The sequence below is a fragment of the Ranitomeya variabilis genome, chromosome 3 (assembly GCF_051348905.1).
Source record: "Ranitomeya variabilis isolate aRanVar5 chromosome 3, aRanVar5.hap1, whole genome shotgun sequence".
Classification (NCBI taxonomy): Eukaryota; Metazoa; Chordata; class Amphibia; order Anura; family Dendrobatidae; genus Ranitomeya; species Ranitomeya variabilis.
The window spans coordinates 627,569,002-627,592,251 of NC_135234.1; the positions used below are offsets into that span (position 1 = coordinate 627,569,002).

A 23,250-nucleotide genomic window follows, 5' to 3' on the forward strand; every position below is an offset into this window, starting at 1 on the left:
TGTCCTTACACAGCTCTTTGGTCTTGGCCATGGTGGAGAGGGAGTGTGATTGAGTGTGTGGACAGGTGTCTTTTATACAGTTAACGAGTTAAAACAGGAACAATTAATCCAGGTAATGAGTGCAGAGTAGGAGGCTTCTTAAAGAAAAACAAATCTGTCTGTGAGAGGCAGAATTCTTGCTGGTTGGTAGGTAATTAAATACATATTTCATGCAATAAAATACAATTTGACTATTTAAAAATCATACAATGTGACTTTGTTTTTTATGTTTATATTTTTTCTCTCACAGTTAAAGTGTACCTCCCATACAAATTACAGACCTCTCCATCCTTTGTAGGTGGAAAAACTTGCAAAATCGGTAGTGTATCAAATTCTTATTTTCTCCACTATATACCGGTATAGATACCTTCACAGCACAGTTCTGAAGTTTTCATGTTAAAACATGCGTCTATATTTCTCTAACTGTGGGAGGATCAGCTTGCTTGTTGCCCATGTCCTGTAAGGTTTTTTTTAAAATGTTTAGAGGGGTTGTTCACCTTAGGGGACAATTGTTATTATTTGTTTTACTTAAAAACATTTTGAGCTAAACTTAATTTTTACTATTGTGTTTCATGAATAATTTTGCATCATTTGCCTTTTATAGCCTCTCTGTTGAATGTTCTATTCTGGCTGCAGAATGCCTTTACTGAGAATCAGTCAGTGAGTTCACTATGATGGTCTAATGGGGTGATTATAATGCTTTTCTGTGTTTTTTTATGCTCAGTCCAAACCAAGTAAAATGTGCAGGAACACAATGCCAAATGGTACAACATTTTTAATGAAACCAAATAGAAAATTTTAAGCCCAAAATACATATGCTTAAGGGGAAAAAAAAGGCCCAGAGGATGGACAACCCCTTTATGTCTTCTGTCATTATGCTATGACCCTAAAAAGAGTCTGTGACGTATAGTCGTATATTAGTGAGGAGCGAACGAGTTCGGATAAGGTGTTATCTGAGCATGCTTGGGGACTAACCAAGTGTCTTTGGCGTGCTCGAATAATATGATTGAGTCCCCGCAGCTGCATGTCTCGCCGCTGTTCAGGAGATAATCAAATCCTGCACATGACATACAGAGATGTATAGGCCACTATGACTAGCATGGGCCACCAATCAAAAATAATAGTCAACTGATAGCCATGAGGAGGTTAGGTATGGGGTCATGAGCGTCATTATTTGCCTTGCTTGGAATACACCTTTACATCTAGATTCTGGCAATAAAGGTAAATTCCTAGAACAATGCTCCCCTTCTCCAAGATGTAGGATTCTTTAAGGGTCCTACCTTTTTGCTTTCTCCAATTCACAAATTACTCATTATCACTGACATTAGGTAGAGATATCCTGTGCAGATAGGTTTTACCGCCATTAGTTACATGTTGTGGTGTGGAGCCTATTAAGAATACATACCAATTAGCAAACAAGTCAATTTTATTAATTGTATACAAATCGGGACATCCTGTCCTCTCTGAAATAATGGACATGAAACATCAAAAAATCTCCAAGCTGCATTTAAAAAATTGTGAATATATATTTCTATGCAAACAACAGCAACTACATTGCCCAAGAGACAGGTGACAAAAAAAATACGAAAATACAAGAAGAAAGTGGCATGTAACTTCAGTCCGCCAAGTGCAAATTATACTCAACCTCATGTGGAAAGTTTGGATTTGTCCCTAACGTAAGGTGCAGCAAACTTATGGGACTTTATTTCACATGAACCACAATGAACAAAGCTGTCAAAATCATTGGGGGGTCTCCATTCTGCTCTCCAGAATATGAAAGGTATATAAACAGTAGAAAGAGTAGTGCCATGTATAGAAAACAGAGTTCAGAGGGTCTCCTGTTAAGTGGTCAATACAATACTGTGTACTTCACCTTGACTGGTCTACCAGGCTCTCACAATTCTTATATTATTGGTCCATCTGCAGTAATGCCCCCAAGTATTGCTTAAAATCAATTCTGCAGGTACCGGACGCTCCTCGGGATGCAGCCAGATGCCCGGTACAGGTATTCCTTTTATTGCTAATCGAAGTCGAGATCTGAAGAGACGGACTTTGTGTGCAACACTTTCCCCACAGCTCGGGCATGATGGGACAGGTTCAATCACAGGCTCTTCACATCTACAGTGGTGATCAAGATAAAGGACATGAGATACCACCACATGTAATCTGCACTTTATATAATCCTTCATTGACATCTCACCTCCAGTTGTCAAAACCAGACACTGTAGAATATCGGAGAGAGAAACGATTCCTTTGGCTACATCATTGTCATCCACCACCACCAGCCTGTGCACCTAAAAGAAAAGTGACAATCAAGTCAAAGCTCATGAGGTTCTTACACAAACTGCAGACCAGTTGTATATGTACTATGTAAAAGGAGAAATAATGCTTAAAAATGCCCCACAGATGGTTTACGAAGCTTGGGCGATGACACGGTCTCTACTGCAGCAGTCACTAACCGTAGTAGCGAGTTCATGCTGGTGGGTCACTAACACGGCCAGCAGCTGCCACAGCCACCTGTTGGGAAGTCACATCACTGCAGGTGTGTAAAGAGATCGGCAGATCTCAATGCCACCATTAATGGACTTGATGGAATGGGATTGTATAGGTGAGCCTGCAAATACCTAACATAACTGAAGATTGTTCATTTCATCAAACTAAATCTATACCTGTTCAACTATGGTTTCAGCCCGGTAAAGCACCACTCCAGTGGGTTTTGTTTTTATTTCAGAGCTGGAATGGTGCCACTAATCTAAGCTCTCTGCACCTAGTATTGTACTTACCAGCCGCCATCTACAGCTGTTCCTAGTGCCGCAATGGTCCCGATCTGCCATCTTGTGACTGACCGGCAGTTAGCGACAATGGTCACAAGCTCTCAGCGGAAGTCTATGAGATCCTCGCTCTTGCACTCAGACTTACATGGAGTTGTGACTTCTGGGTTGTCCAGCAAACACTGCAGCGATGTGAAGGTCACAAACTGATGGAGACAGTCATGAGTGCCACCGGGAACAACTGAAGATGGCGGCTGGTAAGTATGAGACGAAGTGCAGCAGACTTACATTAGTAGTGCCACTTCAGTGCTGCAAAAAAAACAACAACAAAAAAAACACTGGAGAAGTGCTTTAACCCTTACTGCCATTGGACGTACTATTACGCCGATGGCAGTAGCCCCCGCTTTGATGTGGGTTTCAGCGGTGAGCCCACCTCAAAGCCAGGACATGTCAGCTGTTTTGAACAGCTGACGTGCACGCAACAGGCACGGGCAGAACCGCCATCCACCCGTGCCTACTAGTTAAATACCACTGTCAAACTGACAGCGGCATTTAAGTCGCGCTTCCAGCCATCGGGCCGGAAATACGAGCACTGCTGACCCCCATCACGTGATCAAGGGTCATCGGCATGACAATCAGAGGTCTTCTTGAGACTTCTATGGTTGTGTCAGTGCTAGATTGCTGTGAGCACCACCCTGTGGTCAGCGCTCATAGCAAGGCTGTAATTCTGCTACATAGAGGTGATCTGAGCATCGCCTCTATGTAGCACAGGCAATTGAGTTATGGCGGCTTCTAGCCTCCCATAGAGGCTATTGAAGCATGCCAAAAAAATGTATTTAAAAAAAATATATAAAAATATAAAAGTTCAATTCACCCTCCTTTCGCCCCATTCAAAATAAAACAATAAAAATAAAATTCTGCACCAAAATGGTATCATTAAAAACGTCAAAAAATAAGCCCTAAGCTAACCAGAGATCACGAAAAATGGAGTTGTATTTGTCTATATTTGCCCCCTTTCACATGTAAAGCGCCATGGAATAAATGGCGCTATAAAAATGTACAATAATAATAATTGTTTTTTCTCATATGCAACCCCCTCCCCCCGCCCCCCCCCAAAAAAAAAAACTGATGGAAAATTTCCCAAGCTTCCATTCGCAGTCAATGGAACGACCAGCACTCGCAACAAGGATGGCATACGTTATTTTAATTTTTCACTTACCTGTAGACTTGTTTGGGTTAGTTTAAACAGTGACTTGGATCAAAACTGGACAGATGTCCATTTATTAGATATTTTTGGGAGAGTGGGGGTTTGTAAGGGAGACACAATGTCCAAAAAACAGGGTCATGTGAAGAGCCCCATAGACTACACTGGGTACGTATTCTATACATGAAAAATCGGAGGTGTGAAACGTGCCTAATACACAACTAGATCGTGAAAAAAATGCTAGCAGATTATTTGCATGACAAAGGCCCACGTAAGTTTGGAGGCAATATTAAATATTTTTCATTTATTCACTAGACAGGTGAAAATCCAGTGGAGTTGGGACATTAGTACTCTTTACCAATAGCAAGAATGGCTGACCCGTGTATGGAGCAGTACTTCATTGCTCAGGGTGGGATTACATTACCCAATTTTGCAGCGTTTAAACGACTGCCAATCATATACCGATTAGTGGTTGTTTAATAGCCTGGAAGGCCGTGTTTAACAACACTGAGTGATCGCTTAGTGCACACAGGCGGCCATTGTCCACGGCAGTGTGAGTCCTGTTTACACAGAACAATGTGCTGTCAAAAAGGATGATCTTTTGTTCAAAACGAAAAGATTATTTCACCTTATGAACGAGTGTTTTGCTCATTCATCAGGTGATTTTCAGCCCGTTTAGACAGCAAGGTTATCAGGAAATATTCGTTCTTGATAATCTTGCAATAGATATACACTTTAAGAGAGCTGTTTAATAATGCATGCAGGCTGTATGGCCAAATCCAAGGACAGATTTTCTTTCAACTATTGTCTGAAGTTTTTAACGCCACTGGTGGTTATAGAAAGAAGTCCTCAGTATTATATGGGCTACACATTACCTCGGCTTCTACAAGGCGGTTGATAATGGTTTCAAGAGTTTCATGCTGGTAACACTTGAGAACACCCTCGAAATAGTGAGAACGATGTCCAAGAGCCTTCGTTACTGTGATATCCAGATTGTTGTAGGTCTTCTCAGCTGCTAAATTCTAGGTCATAAAGTGATAAAAGTAAAGGGTACTGGATATGAATAGGTTACTAATTAATAGAGGTAGGAACTGAAAGGTTACTTACAATGACATCAAACTTGGAATAGATATCCACTACCCGACCTGCAGGGAAATAATCAAGAATATTAATATTGAGGCAACTGTCACACGTTCAGCATTTTACATCAGTATTTGTAACCAGGAGTGGGTGATAAATACAGAAGTGGTGACGTGTTTCTATTATACTTTTGCTTGGATTGTTCCACTGCTGATTTTGGCTTTAAATACTTATGCAAAATACAGATAGTGTTACCAAAGCCTTACAATGGAAAGGAAAAAAAAGACAATACATAGGGGACAATCATGAAACATGGCTGCATTTTTCTCTCCATAGTTCTCCGTTTATTAATGTAAATGATTTTCACTAGAACAAGTGTAGTCTGCATTTTAGCAAACTAAAAAAAAACACTCTTTGCATTACATATTTCCAGAATTGCTATACTTTATAGTGAAAACAACCTATTATATAGTAGTAGTATTAACCTGAAGATATGGGATTAATCTGCCAGTTAACAGCGTTCCAAAGTTGCCCGACCACTGCACTGAATGCCCGGCTACTGGGAGGAAATTAATTTAATTCCTCCCAGCAGCCTCAGGCTTTCAGTCAGAGAGGAGCGGCTTCAGTCATCCCTCAGTACATAGTGAGCAGCGTCTGTAACCGCGGGATAGTATGTCTAATGTCAGAAAGGGGTTAAAGGAAAGACAGATTTGTGCCTTTTGCCGCTGAACCTCCAACCAGGCATGGTCGTGTGTGATAATGGGCATTGACAATCTCACACATTTACTATGCTTAACACAGGAGTCCAACTTGGTAGTTCAGCAGTTTCTGAAAACATACCCATATTTGTCAGAGCTTCTGGTCAAGGTACGCCGCATCAGCACCCATTTCCGCAAGTCGGCTACAGCTACTGCTGCTCTGGCAGTGCTGTAACAGTGCATGCAAGCGTCAACTCAATGAGCTAAACATTGCACATGCTGGCAAGGCTTTGTGAACAGTAGAGGCCAGTTGTTGATTACCAGCTCCAACAACGCCTGTTGGTATTTTGGTCAGCCTCCGCACATTACAACTGAAATGTGGGCATGGATGCCTGACATTTGTGCGATTCTCCAAGACTTTGAAGACTCCATAAAGATGGTGAGTGGCGATGACGCCATAGTTAACGCAACGTTCCCGCATCTTTGCCTATACAGTTGCGGTTCATAATTAGACAAGAAGCTATGCATACGTACTAGGTGGAGAAGGAGGAAGACGGGACACAGGGAAATACTACTTAGCCCAGCCTCATCTCATCTGCTCAACTTGGATACGGTAACAATGAAGAGGTGGAGGAGGAACAGGAGCTGGTGGCTAGAGCAACTGAGGCTGGTACCCACACAACCTTCTTCCTGTCTCTCCTACTTGGATGGGCTGAGGAGGGGAATGAGGAGTAATCGTCATGGTGGAGACAGGGAAATGTTTGCTGTAGGAAACTTGGCACATATCACAGACTTTATGTACCGTTTCCTTTCCTATGACCCACGCCGCATTATATTTATCTTGGCTAAAAAAGAATATTGGTTGTTCAACCTGCTAAACCCACATTAAAGGAGAACTTTGCACCTCTCCTTCCCGGTGGTATACCAGAAGGTCATTCTGGAAAATATGTTGAAAAAATTCCCAGACAATGCTAGTGGCACAGGGTAAGCTTCATCCTTGCCCAACCAAGGAGGAGAGGCGAGGGAGACAGAGCAGAGGCACACTGTCAAAAGCCTGGGCCAATTTCACGACACCATCCCAGCATCCAGGGCCTGTTGACCGGGTAATTTTGACAAGGATGGAAAAGTTTTTAAAGACAGTCAAGCAATACATGGCCGACCAAAGCAGCTGACTCCCTAATTCCTCTGCGACCTTCAACTATTGGGTTTCACACCTATACACCTGGCATGAGCTGTCCCTCTATGCCTTGGAGGTGTTGTGCTGCCCTGCCGCTAGGGTCTTGTCTGAGCAGGTTTTTAGTGCCACCGGACGAGGGGAGGTCATAGTAACCCGATGCTTTCGCCTGTGAACAGAAAGTGCTGACAGGGTCACTCTGATAACTATGGATGACCCTACTTATAAAATTTTTCTGGCTTCGCACTTTGTGCAAAGCTTTTGCATGAAAAAGGACCACAACTACAGTTTCCTAATTTTTTATGAGGCACTTGTTGGTGCCTTCAAGGGTGTATGGATGACCCTTGCTTGTAATTATTGGCAGGTTTTGTACTCTGTGCAGAGCTCTTATGAGTGTAGGAGAAACACAACTACACTTTGTTCACAATATTTGAATGAGGCACTATATTTAGTGCCTTCAAGGGTGTATGGATGACCATGCTTGCAATTTTTGGCATGATTTGCATCTAGTGCGTAGCCTTTATGAGTGTAGCAATACCACTACATTACAATTTGAACAGAATGTATAGGAGGACCTCCTTTACTTCTAATTGGAGGTGTATCCGAGTCCCTAATTTTTGGCACTTCTTGCTTCCTTCATAAATTACACTGACATTTCCACATTTTGTAGTAAAAAATTCAATTCTGGTTTAAGTAAATCATTTTTTTCCTTATATACAAGTCATTATATAGTAAAAAATGTTTCTTAACATTTTTTTCCTGTAAACTCCAATTTCTCGTCGGTTTTGAATGTTTTATGGTCAGTCCTTAAAGTGGAGTAAAAGTGTGAGACCATTGTTTTCAGCAGCGATCTGGGAGTCAGAGATGCTTTCAGGGGTCTTCCCCATGCTGTTCACATTCCATTAAGGATTTTTGACATTCATTTCAACATTTTCACTGTCCCCCAGGCCTCTTTGTATGGTCTGCGGGAAAAATGCTAAGCTTTCCCATTGACTCCCATTATACTCGTTACGAGAATTCGCACATTAGGAATTGCTCGGTTCCAGTAACGAGCACCCAATTATTTTAGTGCTCGTATACACCTACTACCCACCACACTAAACCTGGCCAACTGACAGCCAGCTATTCAGGATCTGCAAATACAGTTGGAGAAATAAAAACCAAACCTCTCCCAAACAAAGGGAGGGTGAGGTGTCGCAAAATAAGATTTTATGGTAAGTACCGAAAATGTTCATTTCTCAGATGCTTCATGGGGGGGGGGGGGGGGGGGACAGAAACCATGAACCGTGGGACGTCCTACAGCTGTACCTATGGTTGAAAACCAATACCAGTACTGCAGAAGGAAGAACAGCAATCCCTCAGGTTACTACCTGAGCAACCAGGGATCTGGAGTCGGAGTCATGGAGTCTGTGTCCATTTTGATGGAGTTGGAGTCAGTATAAAATCGACAGACTCCTAAAATATAATACATTGGCTTCAGTAGTTTAGTGCAGCATGTGCTGTAATTTTTTTTTTGAGTAATTTGGGAAAGTTGTGAAATGTCCTATAAATGTCTGTTCTGTTCCTGATATAAGGATCTCGGCTTCTTTTAGCGGAGATGAATCTGTGCTGCACTTTATGTCCATAGTCAGTAGTGAGGCAGTGCTGTGGAGTAAGTCGGGAGTCAGGGAAATTGAGGAGTTTGAGGTTTGGCTTACTTACTTCTACAGCCCTGTGAGAAACTGTTGTTTGTAGTACCTTCTGCTAAGACTTGCATCCATAGATGCAACGTAAGATTTCAGAAAAGATGTGGGCAGAAGACTAAGCTGAACTGAATAGCTGTGTGTCAGCTGGCCTGGTGTAGGCTGCTTGGAAGAGTCAGCATTTTTCTAAAATGCATTCTTAGAGTCAGCCTCCAGGTGGCAGCATATTAATCCATGGTCCCTGTGTCACTCACTGCAGTGTCTGAGAAAGAAAGCTTTAAAGGGAACCTGTCACCTGAATTTGGCGGGACCAGTTTTGGGTCATATGGGCGGGGTTTTCGGGTGTTTGATTCACCCTTTCCTTACCCGCTGGCTGCATGCTGGCCGCAATATTGGATTGAAGTTCATTCTCTGTCCTCTGGAGTACATGCCTGCACAAGGCAATATTGCCATATGACCCAAAACTGGTCCTGCCAAATTCAGGTGACAGGTTCCCTTTAATAACAGCGTTGCAGCATGTATCAGCTGGCAGGTTCCCTTTAATGGCCTATATATACCTGCCGATCCGAATACTGTGTTCAAAGAATATCATGCTATTAAAATCCTCGCACCAGACAAATGCGTGTTTTACTCATTCATTGGGCTATTGCTGGCCTAATAAGACAGGTCAACAGTCATTGGTAAGGAGCAATGACCCTTGATATTTCTGCCACTAATCTTGCACAGATGTTTAGGCATCTACCTTGAGCAATGGATCCATGTCTATGCTGTGCTTTTTTGGTTGCAGGATTGCTGATTATTTTGTGATTTAAACTGTAAAGTACATTCATAAATACGTTACACGGGTTTTCCCAAGACTTAGGATACACTATGAAGGCCTGATGAGATGACCTTCAGGGGCCACCACAGTGCTTTTCTGAGCACTTTATTCTCGGCAGTGACTACACAGGCATGCTGGCTTTTCATAGTGGCGGCTGTGCCTGGTACTGCAGGTCAGCCCCAATAGAGTAGATGATCTGCGGCACTGGCACTGCCACACTTCTATCTCTGAAACTGAGCCTGTGTAAATAATGAATGAGGATTATTTTCGTAAAGCTAAAAAAAAAACCATTTTGATATTTTACCAATAAAGACTTTTCATAAAGACGACTTTATATTTACCAGAATCATCCACAATGGGCAAAGCAGAGACCCGGCGCTGCACAAAAATACCCAAAGCAACATATACAGGAGTGTTGGGATGAACCTTGGCAATGTTGTCATAAGTGCCAATCTTCAACTCTCTTAATGTTCGATTCACAAAACTCGGCTTCTCCATTTCCGACATCTGTGGATAAAATCAGGTTGTCAGGAAACAGGGAAAAATAAAAATAAAATATTCAAAAAAAAAGTTCAAGAATGGAAATGGACTCACAAAAAGCTTGAGGAATTTAAGAATGCGTTTGTGTGTTAATATATACAGAGTATTTCCAGATTCCGGAGAAATGACGGGAAGGCGATGAATACGGTTCTTTATCAGGGAAGACACAGCATCAAACAAGCTAATGGATAAAAATATATGTATGAGAGTGCTTCATCAATGCAACAATCATATTCTTATTACAGGAACACCGACTGGCGTTGCATTCCTCCTCACCTGGCACTGGGCGATATGCTGACCAGAGGCTTGAAGGAGTCTTGCAAATAAACCTCTGGAGAAAACAGACAATTGCATAATTATCCAAACTCAGCGATCTCATCCCTTCATTAGAAAATATGACCCTGTGGCTAATCAGAACTGGCAATCTACAGTACAGTTATAGCCTCCTGCCAAATATTAACTATGTACCCAGCAAGCGCTCACCTCTCCACGTCTCAATCTTATGCTCCTCCAGCTCATAAATCTGCACCTGGTAACACATGATAACAAGGTAACTATTAACTACTCATCAATTGCTAGTCAGTAATCGCTCAAGGACAAGCACTGTATTCCTACAGTAACCCCCATGATACAGCACCCGGGGGACAGTCAGATTGGTAGATACATTACTGAGTATTAATACACTCATCTACCGCTGCCCTCTCCTTGGTCCAGCACTCTTCTGATCCTCTTCTCAGTGACATAATTGTGATTAGCCGACTCACTCTATGCAGGAGACGCTATTACAATGTGAGTATATAGGCCTTGTTCTGACGCTCCATAGGATTATATTGTAAAAGTCACTTCTGGGGCGAGCAGAACGCAGTGTGACCCAGGGGGTCTGCAGAGCTGGATGGCGCTGAATCTGGGCCAAAGCAGCAATAGGTGAGTATATTAATACACACTACATCACATGCACCTATACACACATTACTGAATAAAAAAAGCACGATCATCTTGTAGTTATGATGTCTAACATTAGCCATTAAAAGGTATCATAACTACAAGATTATCTTTATTTTTCCCACTGAGACCATCTTTTTGTTCAACTGGCTAACACGGTACCAAACCTCTGGTTTTCTTTTCAGTCTAACAAGGTTTGTGTTGCACAAACATTTTGAAATTGTTGGTGTTTTGGGCTGCTCCGTCAAAATGGGAGGGGAGGACCTGTATCCGTACAAGTCGAGGACATCAATATTGGCAGAGTTTCTGATACCAGATATGTTACTACTCCAGTCCCTGACTAGAGTATTGCATGCCTTTGATGAGATAGCACGTAGTTCTTAAATTCAGCGCATCTTATTTCTGCATGCCCCTCAATGACTGGCATACAAAATGTAGGTCTTAGTTAATGAGGGCCGTAAATCTCATCTCTGAACGAGCTTTCACTTTCCTATAGTTAGCCAGCAAATGGTCTGTGCTCTGCAGTATGCCGCATCCACTGGACTCCTAAGCTCTAGTAATACTGGACAGCACGCTGACTCAGTGGTTAGCACTGCAGCCTTGCAGCACTAGGGTCCTGGGTTTAAATTCCACCAAGGACAACATGAGCAAGGAGATTGTTATGTTCTCCCCGTGTTTGTGTGGATATCTTCTGGGTTCTCCGGTTTGCTCCCACACTCCAAAGACCTACTGATAGGAGCTCATAGTCTAGATTCCCTATGTGGACAGTGATGACGTCTGTAAGCGCTGTTGAATTAATGGCGCTATATAAAAGCAATAAATGAAATGCTTTGACCTCCACAGCACTGACCCTTGTTGGCTTACTACAGGGGCGTAATTGGTAGTTGAGAAAAATAACTTACTTGGCTCTAACCACAGAGGTTTTTTATTGTTACAGATTCTCTTTAAAAGGAGTTGTCCATTTTCAGAAAACATTTTACCATATGCTTAGTTATAAAAAAAAAAAAAGAACGAGCTTTACGTACCCTCCTCGGGTCCAGTGCGGTGTCATCGGCAGAGCTCAGCGACTAGCAGCAGCACTGTAGACGTGACGTCACCACTGCAGCAGCAGACAAGGCTTGACCAGGGGAAGTGGAGCTAAAGCTCATTTTGTTTTTTAACAACAAACTGAGCACATGGAAAATATTTTCTGAAAGGGGACAGTGCGGACCCCTTCAATTGAGCCACCTCAAAAAAGGAGCAAGGAGAAACTAAAAGGATAGATTGTGATGTAAATGTAGACCCCATAGTGACTTATTATAAATATTATGCAGTGCTTTCCAGGAAACTTACCATGGAAGATTTGTAGTATCGATGCAGGATATTAATGAAGTCAGTGATGGTCAGCATACCTTCATTGGAAAAACAACAAAATGCAATGAAGACATGCTGTCAGAAATGAAGAATTTGTTATGTAGTTTGGTGACCTACCCACAAAACTCTGCTTCTTGCTATCCCACAAGGGCGCTGCTCGTACACCATTACTGACCAGTGCAAAGAAAGCCTTCTTCACCTGTAAGATGTATTAAAACCCAGGCTCTGATCACATTGGTTCGGACATTCCTTGTCTTCAGTTTTAGCATGACAAATGATCAGTTACATTAATTATATGAATAGAGGCAGCGGGGCCCATTGATTATTAAGGGGTTGGGTTTTTTTAGAACAGAAAAAAAAAATCCTGCGTGTTCTGTTCTGAAATGCTAGAAAAAGAAAATCAAACATCTAGAGGGTAAAATGAAATGATTAAAGAGGTCCAGTCACCAGGTGAAAGGTTATTAGTTTTTGCTCTTATTTTATTCCCACTGCATATAGCCTTTTTCTTCTTATTTTAGTCTCCCGAGTGGTTCTCGAGAGAGGGGTCTTTTACTGGGGGGGACTTTAGAATATCGGCAGAACTGTATGTAGGATTAAAAAACAAACAAAAAAAACACGGATTACTCAGAGCAGCGGGAACAAAATAACTGTAAAAACTGGTGACTGGTCCTTTAAGGCTGGCATTTCATATATAGTCTAAAAGTGTTCTAAAGACCGCAAGTAAAATCTTGGTTTGTGCATGACGGGGAATAATTAGACATCCTTAAGGCTAAGTGCACACGTTGCAGAATTGCCGAGGAAATTTCTGCGGCAATTCTGCAGCTCCTGCCGCGGGTATATCGCATGCGGAATTGGCATGCATATTCCCGCAGAAAACTAGCGTTTTGCAAGCATAATTAGCTTGCAGAATGCTAGCGTTTTCCAAGCGATCTGTAGCATCGCTTGGAAAACTGATTGACAGGTTGGTCACACTTGTCAAACATAGTGTTTGACAAGTGTGACCAACTTTTTACTATTGATGCTGCCTATGGAGCATCAATAGTAAAAGATTAAATGTTAAAAATAATTAAAAAAATAAAAAAAATGGTTGTACTCACCTTCCACAAACAGCCGATCTCCTCAGCGGCTTCCGTTCCTATAGATGGTGTGTGTGTGCAGGACCTTCGAAGACGTCGCGGTCACGTGACCGCGACGTCATCGCGGTCACGTGACCGCGACGTCATCGCGGTCACGTGACAGCGACGTCATCGCGGTCACGTGACAGCGACGTCATCGCGGTCACGTGACAGCGACGTCATCGCGGTCACGTGACAGCGACGTCATCGCGGTCACGTGACAGCGACGTCATCGCGGTCACGTGACAGCGACGTCATCGCGGTCACGTGACAGCGACGTCATCGCGGTCACGTGACAGCGACGTCATCGCAGGTCCTTCACACACACCATCTATAGGAATGGAAGCGGCCACGTGCACCGCTGAGAGGCGGGAAGGCTCCGGGGCCATCAGAGGGTGAGTATATCACGATTTTTTTTTTTTTTTTTAACAATTATATGGTGCCCAGTCTGTGGAGGAGAGTCTCCTCTCCTCCACCCTGGGTACCAACCGCACATGATCTGCTTACTTCCCGCACGGTGGGCATAGCCCCATGTGGGAAGTAAGTAGATCAATGCATTCCTAGGTGTGCGGAATCCCCACGATTCCGCAAATTTAATGAACATGCTGCATTTTTTTCTGGAATGCAATTCCGCTCAGGAAAAAAATGCAGCATGTGCACAAAAATGCGGATTGCAATCTATTAAATAGGATGCTTAATGTGAGCGTTTTGTTCGCGGTTTTATAGCGAAAAACCGCGAAAAATCTGCTACGTGTGCACATAGCCTAACAGTGATAAATCTGACTGGAGACTTGCTGCCTTGCCCCCCATTTATTAATTCCACCCACTTCCCAAATGTCATTGATAAATTCTGCTCACCTGCAGAGAGGTATCGAACACGACAAGCTTGGAGCTGATCGGGATAAGGTCATAGCATTTGTGGTTCTTCATAAATGTAGTGTACACTTCACTGTCGGACTCTGAAGATTAATACACGGAGAGGTTAATCCTGGAGGTCATTCTTTCTTAAATATGGGCCATGCTAGACAGCGAGCTCTCTCACCTTCTGAAGGAGAAACACATTTCCCTTCATCATTGCTTGGTATCACAACAGGTCCCTGAAACACACAGATACATGAAATATTGGTATGTTCTTCACGATAGGTCAATGTTATAATTAGCTGAACGAATAGTCTCAAGGACAATATGGGAGCCCAACTACCTATACTGCCTCTTCATCTGGCAGAGGACCCTTCCATATCGCACCCCTCCCAATGCCCATTAGAGCAAGTTAACATGCAGCAGATAGTAGGAAAATAGCTCCTCAGCAGTATACACCCACCGACTGGCACAAAGCACATCAGTTAGTGTTAAGCAGTAGGAAAAGCAACCAAAGCTCAACATATGTACCAACCCAATAACAAAGGCACATAGGTCCAATATAGGTACAAACAGTTATGGAAGGTGCTGTGTCCCCCGATGAAGGCTACAAGAAAGATTTTACGGCGAGTACCAAAAATCCCTCTTTATTTATCGCTTCAATGGGGTGGGGGGGACAGATGACCATGGGATGTCCCAAAGCAGTCCCAAGGGTAGGAAACAGAAAAATGCAGAGAAAAACTCAGGTCGGCAGATGCACAACCGCCGCCTGCAGCAGCTTCCTTCTCAGGCCTGCATCAGGCGAGGCATGGGTATGAATCCTGCAAAACCTTGCAAATGTGTGCAAAGATGACCAGGTCGCAGCCTTACAAAGCTGGAAAGCAGAGGCCTGGTGATGAGCTGCCCAGGAAGCTCCAACCGCCCGGGTGGAGTGAGCCTTTACTCCCGAAGGAGGAGGTTTGTCCTGAACACAATATGACTCCAATATTGCCAAACGAATCCAACGGCCAATAGTGGACCTAGAAGCTGGGAGCCCCTTGCGATGACCTTCAGAAATTAAGATTAGGGCATCAGAGCGACGAAAGGAAGCAGTCCTTGAAAGATACTCTGATAGCTCTGACCAGATCCAGCTTGTGGAGAGACTTCTCCAGGGGATGGACCGTAGAGGGGCAGATAGAAGGACAATTTCCTCATTAATGTGTATTGAAGAAACCACCTTAGGCAGGAAGGAAGGGACAGGTCTGAGAACTGCTTAGTCCTTATGTAAAACAAGGAATGGGGAACGGCATGACAGTGCCGCTAACTCAGAAACTCTCTTGATGGATGTAATAGCAACTAAAAAGGCAACCTTCCATGACAGGAGAGAAGACGAAATGTCCTGAATAGGTTCAAAGGGAGGGCGCTGGAGTGCGCCAAGAACAAAGTTAAGATTCCATGGATCTATCAGAGGACAATATGGAGGTGTCAAGTGGGCGACTCCTTGAAGAAAAGTCTTTACCTGGGGACGAGTAAACAGGATTCATTGTAAAAGAATCGACAGTGCAGAGACTTGACCCTTAAGGGTACTGAGTGAGAGACCACAGTCAAGGCCTGCTTGGAGAAAACAGGATGGAAGGAAGGGAAAAAGACATAGGGACCAAATCGTTGTCCTCACACCACCGAAAGAATGCCTTCCAGTATCTGTTATATACTGTATAACGCGAGGATAATGGTTTTCTCCCCCTAACCATAGTCTGAATGACCGGATGGGAAAAACTGGTCTTCAGGACTGCGGCCTCAACGGCCATGCCGTTAAACTCAGACTGTGAACATTGGTAGAAGAGGGGGCCTTGCGAGAGCAGATCTGGATGGTCTTGAAGCTTCTAGGAGGTGTCCATGAGCATGTTCACTAGCTCCGCATACCAGGCCCTTCTGAGCCAGCCTGGAGCTACAAGAATTACAGGAATCCCTTCCGCCTTTATCTTTTTCACGACTCTCAGAATCAAGGGGAGAGGTGGAAAAAGATAAGGCAGCTGGAATTAGGACCACGGGATTACTATGGCATCGTAACTGATCGCTAGCGGATCTCGGGACCTGGCTACAAACTGAGGCACCTTGTGGTCCCTTTGAGACGCCATCAGAGCGACGACTTGGGTGCCCCATCTTTGACATATCTGTTCGAAGACGGCTGGGGTTGAGAGACCACTCGCCCGATGCGAGACCCTGATGACTCAAAATCGGCTGCCCAATTGTCCACCCCCGGTACGTGCATGGCTGGTATGGCGGGAACTTGAGGCTTCGCCCAAATTAGAATCCTTGCTACCTCCGACATGACCCGTTTGCTGGGCATTCCGCCTTGATGGTTTATATAAGCCACAGCAGTGGCGTTGTCCAACTGGATGAGGACCGGATGACCTGCGAGGCAGGTCTGCCATCGGCGAAGGGCAAAGAAAATTGCCCTGATCTCCAGGAGATTGATGGGGAGAGCGGCTTCTTGGGAGATCCAGCGACCCTGTGCTGTGTAATGAAGAAAAAACGTTCCCCATCTGATGAGACTGGCGTCGGTGGTGATGACCTGCCATCGGAGAGGAAGGAAGGATTTCCCGAGCAGAACGGAGGCGGAGAGCATCCACCATGTTAGAGACTGCCTCACCCTAAGAGGGAGCAGAATGGGCTGGTTCAGGAAAGCTGCCCTCTTGTTCCAAACAGATAAGAGGGCCAGCTGAAGGGGAGGGGCATGGAACTGGGCAAAGGGCACGGCCTCCATGGCGTCAATCATTTTTCCCAGAACGCTAATGCATAGCCATAGTGTATGTGGAGATGGGCATCTTACAGCATGAATCCCCTGGCAGAGAGAACTTCTCCCTTGGAAGGAAGACTCTGGTTTGGACTGTGTCGAACCTCATGCCCATAAACACCAGGCGCTGAGCTGGGAGGACTTCTCCCTGTTGACTATCCAACCGAGATGGATGAGAGTGTCCAGGGTGATCTGAAAACTCTGGTCGCAGTCTCGGAGGGATGCCTTTTGATTAAAAGATCATCCAAGTAAGGGGTTATGAGTATCCCCTTGGAACAAAGGATGGTCATGACCGCTGCAATGACCTTCGTGAATACTCTGGGGGCAGAGGCGTGAACAGATAGTAGTCTTCCACAGGAATGTGGAGATAAGCATCCTGAATGTCCACAGAGCAGAGAAATTCCCTGGCTCCGTGGAGGTGATTACCGAACGCAGGGACTCCATCCTGAAATGACGGATCTGAACGTGACGGTTCAATCGCTTGAGGTCAAGAGTTGGACGGAGAGACCAGTCTTTCTTCAGGACTACGAAGAGGTTGGAGTAGAATCCTGAAAAGCGTTCGTGCAAGGGAACGGGTACAATTACTCCTGTGCATAGCAAGGAAGAGATGGCCTGAAGAATACCTGGGACCTGTGTCGCGAGTCTTGGTGGGAGAGATTGAAAGAAACGTCTTTATGGGGGCAAAAAGTCAATTTTGTAGCCTGAAGTCACGATCTCTCTGACCCAGGAGTCGTCGACCACTGACAACCAGGCATCCTGGATATGAAGAAGCCGACCTACCACCCTGGAGAGATTTCTGGGTGGGGGTGACAGGTCACGTCAAGGAAAACCTGTTGGAACGAAACCCTGAGGGCTTGGAGGAGCGACCCTTTGGACGCCAGTGAGGAGCTGGTTTGAAGGACGATTTCCTCCTTTCCCTTTGGGCGGAAGAGCGGACCTTCTGGGAGTAAGCCCCTGAAGGAGATAAATGCCAAAAAGAACGAAATTAGAGCGATCTCTTCCTATCGAAAGGACATTTAGGTTTAGACTGAGGTAGGGAAGTGCTCTTGGGTAGCATCCGAGATAATTTGATACAGCTTGGATCCAAACAGTCTAGAGCCTTGGAAGGAGAGGTTAGTGAGGGACTTTTTAGTCGGATACGCATTCCAGGCTTTCAACTAGAGAATGCAGCATATGGCAACAATATTGCTGGTAGCCTGGGTGGAACTGGCCACATCCAAGAAAGCTGTCAGGAGATATTTGCCAGCATGGGCAATCTGGTCTGCCAAGTTGGCCAGCTCACTCGGAGAGGCTGCCGCTAGGATACCCTGACAAAGCATTCTTGCCCAGGCAGACATGGACTTTGCCATCCAGGTGGAGGAAAAAAAAATAAAACAGATGGAGGCATTGGCTGCTTCAAAGGCCGACTTAGCTAATGATTCAATCTGCCTATTTGTAGAGTCCTTGAGACATGCTGCGTCTGGAAGAGACAAAACGGTCTTTGAAGACAGACGAGAAACCAGAGGATCAACATTAGGGGACTCTGTCAATCTACTAACAAAATCTGGACTAAAAGGATAAAGAATGTCTAGCTGCTTTCTTCCCGGGAACTGCATTTTAGGGTGTGCTCAGTGCTTAAGACATAATAGCCTCAAATTCCCTGTGGATGGAAAAGGTCAGGGAAGGACATTTCACTCGTTTTAAGGAAACGGGAGTGCTCCTGGGTAGGAACCTTGTCCTCTTTCTGATTAAGAGTTTGGTTAAGCGCCAAGATAAGTCTATCGACCATATCCAGCAATTTTGACTTCTGATCCGAATCAGACTGGGAATCCACATCTGACCCAAAAGCTGCCTCCGAAGGGGGACATGGGATAAGGAAGGCATCCTGGAGGATGCAGATGGGCCCGAGGAACTGGAAAGAGCCCGCTTCCTTGACTTTGTACCCAATCTGCCCCTGTGAAGGTCGTGGTCAGGTGCGTGTGAATCACCGTGAGAGGTATTCGGCGGACAGGTGTGGTTGTCGCTCTAGGACCTGGACCCGGAACTGTAACACCTTTGTAAGTCGGATACCGATTGGGACATCGCAACAGCCCACTACGGAGGAAGAGTGTGCTCTCATCCTGGTCAGATCCCATCAGATGCAGAGAGCGCAGGGTATTGCAGTGTATCAGACAGGCACTTCAAGCTGTTGAGGTACAAGCCATGATTGAGCATCGGCTGTACTGTGTTACATCAAGTACGATGCACTGCGGTGGGCATAACTGTTGGCCGGTGAAAAATGATGGTACCCCAAAACAGAGGGCAGAGCCTACCCGATGTTAGCGATGACTAGCAGATATGACTGTAGCTGGCTGTGTCCCCATTAGGTGTCCGCAGGTCAGATGCAGAGAGCGCAGGGTATTGCAGTGTATCAGACAGGCACTTCAAGCTGTTGAGGAACAAGCCACGATTGAGCATCGGCTGTACTGTGTTACATCAAGTACGATGCACTGCGGTGGGCATAACTGTCGGCCGGTGAAAAATGATGGTACCCCTCCGATTGGCTAACTCACCGGGGGAGTGTACAGCCAGGAAGGGGAAGCTTTGTGATAGGAGCAAAAGCGTGAAGAGAAGATGCACGCTGCGATATGGGGGGTGTGGCCCGGTCTGAGCAGAAACAGAGGAGAGAGGTGAGGTCTCCTATTGGGCCAAAACCGCATGCGATTTGAAAAGACCGGAGGTGAATGGCCAAAGGAAGTCGGGAAGAGATGCGGCTTGAGAAAAAGGGGTATGGCCACTGAGCCCAAGACCGGCCAGGAAGAAATGTCCATGGATGTACGAGATCACCCTATGCACTAATGCCACCCTCCTGTGTGATAGGAGTTGAAGGGACAGTAATCCTTCCTAGCCCAGCCAAGTGCAGCTGCAAGGGAAAAAGGGGAACATACCTGCAAGGTGAGTCTTGATCTCTTTTCACCAATGAGGATGCCTTCAGGAGCCCTCGGGTTGATGAGGGTCACTGGGGTGAGAGATCCTCCTTCCCACACCGTCTATAGATGGTGCAGAAGACGGCGTCAACCCCTTATAAGGGGAAGGCCACCACCGGTGACCACCGTCTTCCTCCTAGCCCTCTCCGAGAGGAGTTGTGGGGTGGGAAAAAGGCTAGGACCTGCCACCGGGTATCACCCTGAAGCACCTGTGAAAGGTGACAGGGAATTAAGTCCTGCCTTGCGGGTCAGAGAGTGGGCACTGTGGGTGACACCACCCTGCTCTCTCGGTCGCATGAGAACAGGAAAACAGGGTGAGAAATTACACCCCATTACCCTAAGAAGAACCTGAAAAACAAAAGGAAAAAAGATACAAGGCAGGTGACCTGAAAGAGAAAATGTGGATCTGGGATCAGATCCAGGTCCGCCTCCTACAGACACTAAGCTAAAACTGATGTCGGTGGATGTATACTGCTGATGAGGAGCCATTTTCCTTTTTTGCCTAGTGTCAGCCTCCTAGCGACAGCAGCATACACCCATGGTTACCTGTGTCCACCAATGAAGCGATAAACAAAGTCGCACTACTCCCATTCTGATTTTTTGGGGGAAGGTTTTACTTGCCAGACTTAGACCCACCCCTGCCCTGAGACTAATGGGGATCAAGAATTGGGTTGCCATTCAAGTTCTCCGTCCAGAGTGGCTATCCCAGCCACATGGATGTGCAGAGAAAACCAGTGATGGGAATGCAACACCTAACAGGTGCAGCAGCCCCTCAGTTGGATCACCATGACCATAAAATAGTGGCTAACTGTAGAGATAAGTACTCATTTTATAAGATAGAAATACCCCTCTAAAGAGGCCAGAGATGATAAATGTATAATTGCTGTATGTCACACTTGAGGGACCCCCACTAATCTCAAGAATGGTGGTCCAAAAGTCTCCCATGTGACTAGAGAAGTGCATTCTCAATAAGAACGGGCGCCAATTTTGGGGCTTTTCCAGTCTCTTCTCACTTGCCCAGGTAACTGGGGTTCAGGTCACCTTTGTTTTGACTGTTGACATCAAGCCCACAGATTAGTAATGGAGAAGTGTCTATAAGACGCCTATCCTTTACTAATCCTATAGTTGTATTGTAAATAAACACAGCAAGGATAAAATATTTTGATTGAAATAAGAAAAAAAAAACCAAAAACAAAACTACCCAACGCCAGGCTGGAAACCCCTGGAGAATAAGTTGCTGAAAGTGCAGCCTCAGTGTGGGACAGAATATCAGACAGGTGAGGGATATGGTTGTATATTTTTGTTTGTTTTGCAGGAGACCATGACTTCAATGTCAGGTGAGCATTTTTGTTTATTGTTGGTTTTCTTTTATTTTTACAGGAGACTAGGGCTTCGATGGAATGGGTGTTAGAAGAATATAACTTATTTTTAAATAAAAAGGTTAAAGTGTGTTTTTTTCATTTCAAGCAAAGTACTTTATTCTAGCTGTGTTTATCTTTATTATAACTTTAGGATTAGTAATAGATAGGCGTCTTATAGGGCAAGTGGGAAGGGCCGTGCAAAGCCTAATCTAATATATGTACCTTTTCTTGGGCAGCTATTTTTAGGCTGGGTGGGGAAATATCCATGGCCCCTTACCAGTCTGAGAATTCCTGCAGCTGTTTGCTTTAGGCTTGGCTGGTTGTCAAATATGAGTGGGACCTCAGTTTTTTTTTTTTTTATTTAAATAAAAATGTTGTGGGACGCCTCTATTCTTGATAACCACCCTTGCTAAAGCTGACAGCTGAGGGTTGCAGCCCGCAGGTCAGTATTGCCTGGCTGTTTATCAAAAATATAGCACAGGCTGATGAATACTCCCATGAGCCGTCACCTGCTCTGTTATTAGTGGCAGCAGTCATAGGCTGAGGGGAGTAGCAGTCTCATCAGCCGACGCTTGTGATCAGAGGGAAACTTTTTAACATCCGATCACCGCTTCGTGCTCACGCTGTCATCTGACAGTGTGGTAGCTGCGGCTCTCTGACCAGTGGTAATGATCTTACAGCCAATCAGAGCCTCCAGTGTTTCTCTCGCTGCTATACACCCCTTGAAACACCTAGTATTCAGGGGGCCGAACCCGTACAGTAACGCGGACTTCCTGGTGAAGTCTGTGTTCGAGGTCCATGCCCTAACAGTAGATGTTCGGTAGGAACCCCAATGTTACTTTCAGGTTCACCCATCTCTCTCTCTCTATATATATATATATATTTGTGATATGTGACTCATTACAGGGGGGATCCCTTAATCACTAGAGAAGATCTCTATCTCCTCCCTATGCAACCATAGTAAGGAAAAGACTAGGTGGAGCCTCAGTCCAGCACCTGACCTGCAATTCCATAAAAAGTCTACAGAGTGGTCTGCTCCATGCACACTTCTCATTAGAATTGGGGGCCTGGGACCCCCAGCCATCAGACAAGTACCATTCATGATGTAGAAAGACCAGTCATTACCAAAGATCTTGGGCTGTACACAGTCTAAGACCAGTCATTATCAGTGATCTCGGTCTGTACAATGTAGGACCAGTCATTACCAGTGACCCCGGGCTGTGCACAGTATAGGACCAGTCATTACCAGTGACGTCGGGCTGTACACAGTATATGACCAGTCATTACCAGTGACCCTGGGCTGTGCACAGCATAGGACCAGTAATTACCAGTGACCCCGGGCTGTGCACAGTATAGGACCAGTCATTACCAGTGACCCCGGGCTGTGCACAGTATAGGACCAGTCATTAGGACCAGTTTTTCCCAGAGTATCAGTGACCCCGGGTTACGTTCAGTCACAAGCCAGATGAAGCTTGGCCGCTCGCCCGCTTTGTCTGGATCTAACCACAATCTGTGGCCGCCCAACAGCAGCCGCAGCTCCTTCTAACAAAAGCCGCAAAGTGACTGTGGGCGGAAGTGCGGATCCCGGCAGCCACCGTGCAGGCTGCCCGCCATGAGACCGGAGAGGAGACTCGCCCTATCTGCGCACATCCCCCGGTCACAGACAACGCGCGTCCGGCGCTCAGCTCAGTCACTCACCGAATCCATTGCGGCCTCTTCATCAGACACAACACACCGCTCACCACTTCCGCCCTTAAGCTAAGTAAACTTCCGCCCTCAATGTACGTCACATCCTTAACTGGGTGCGCCCGGCCGCCATCTTTGTTGGGGCAGAGTGAACCACCACTCCACCAGTGAGTGCAAGTACAAATGTGGACAAATTAACTCCTCCA

General features: G+C 45.2%; 1 protein-coding gene across 2 annotated transcripts; it reads right to left on the reverse strand.

Annotated features, from left to right (window-relative positions):
* Window positions 1-1,447: 1,447 nt before the first annotated feature.
* Window positions 1,448-23,149, reverse strand: PRKAG1 (protein kinase AMP-activated non-catalytic subunit gamma 1). 2 transcript variants are annotated; one of them, XM_077297480.1, is made up of 13 exons: window positions 23,057-23,149; window positions 14,461-14,515; window positions 14,277-14,377; window positions 12,421-12,502; window positions 12,283-12,341; window positions 10,492-10,537; window positions 10,285-10,339; window positions 10,063-10,189; window positions 9,810-9,975; window positions 5,122-5,159; window positions 4,890-5,036; window positions 2,240-2,333; window positions 1,448-2,157 (listed from the first exon to the last, which is right to left on the reverse strand). In XM_077297480.1, exons 1-13 carry the CDS (start codon window positions 23,063-23,065, stop codon window positions 2,141-2,143), a joined length of 996 nt encoding a protein of 331 aa, XP_077153595.1. In that variant the 5' UTR covers window positions 23,066-23,149; the 3' UTR covers window positions 1,448-2,140. The 2 variants fall into 2 exon arrangements, with proteins under 2 accessions (XP_077153595.1, XP_077153594.1); XM_077297479.1 differs by lacking the exon at window positions 23,057-23,149 and adding an exon at window positions 22,994-23,022.
* Between the last annotated feature and the right edge of the window lie 101 nt (window positions 23,150-23,250).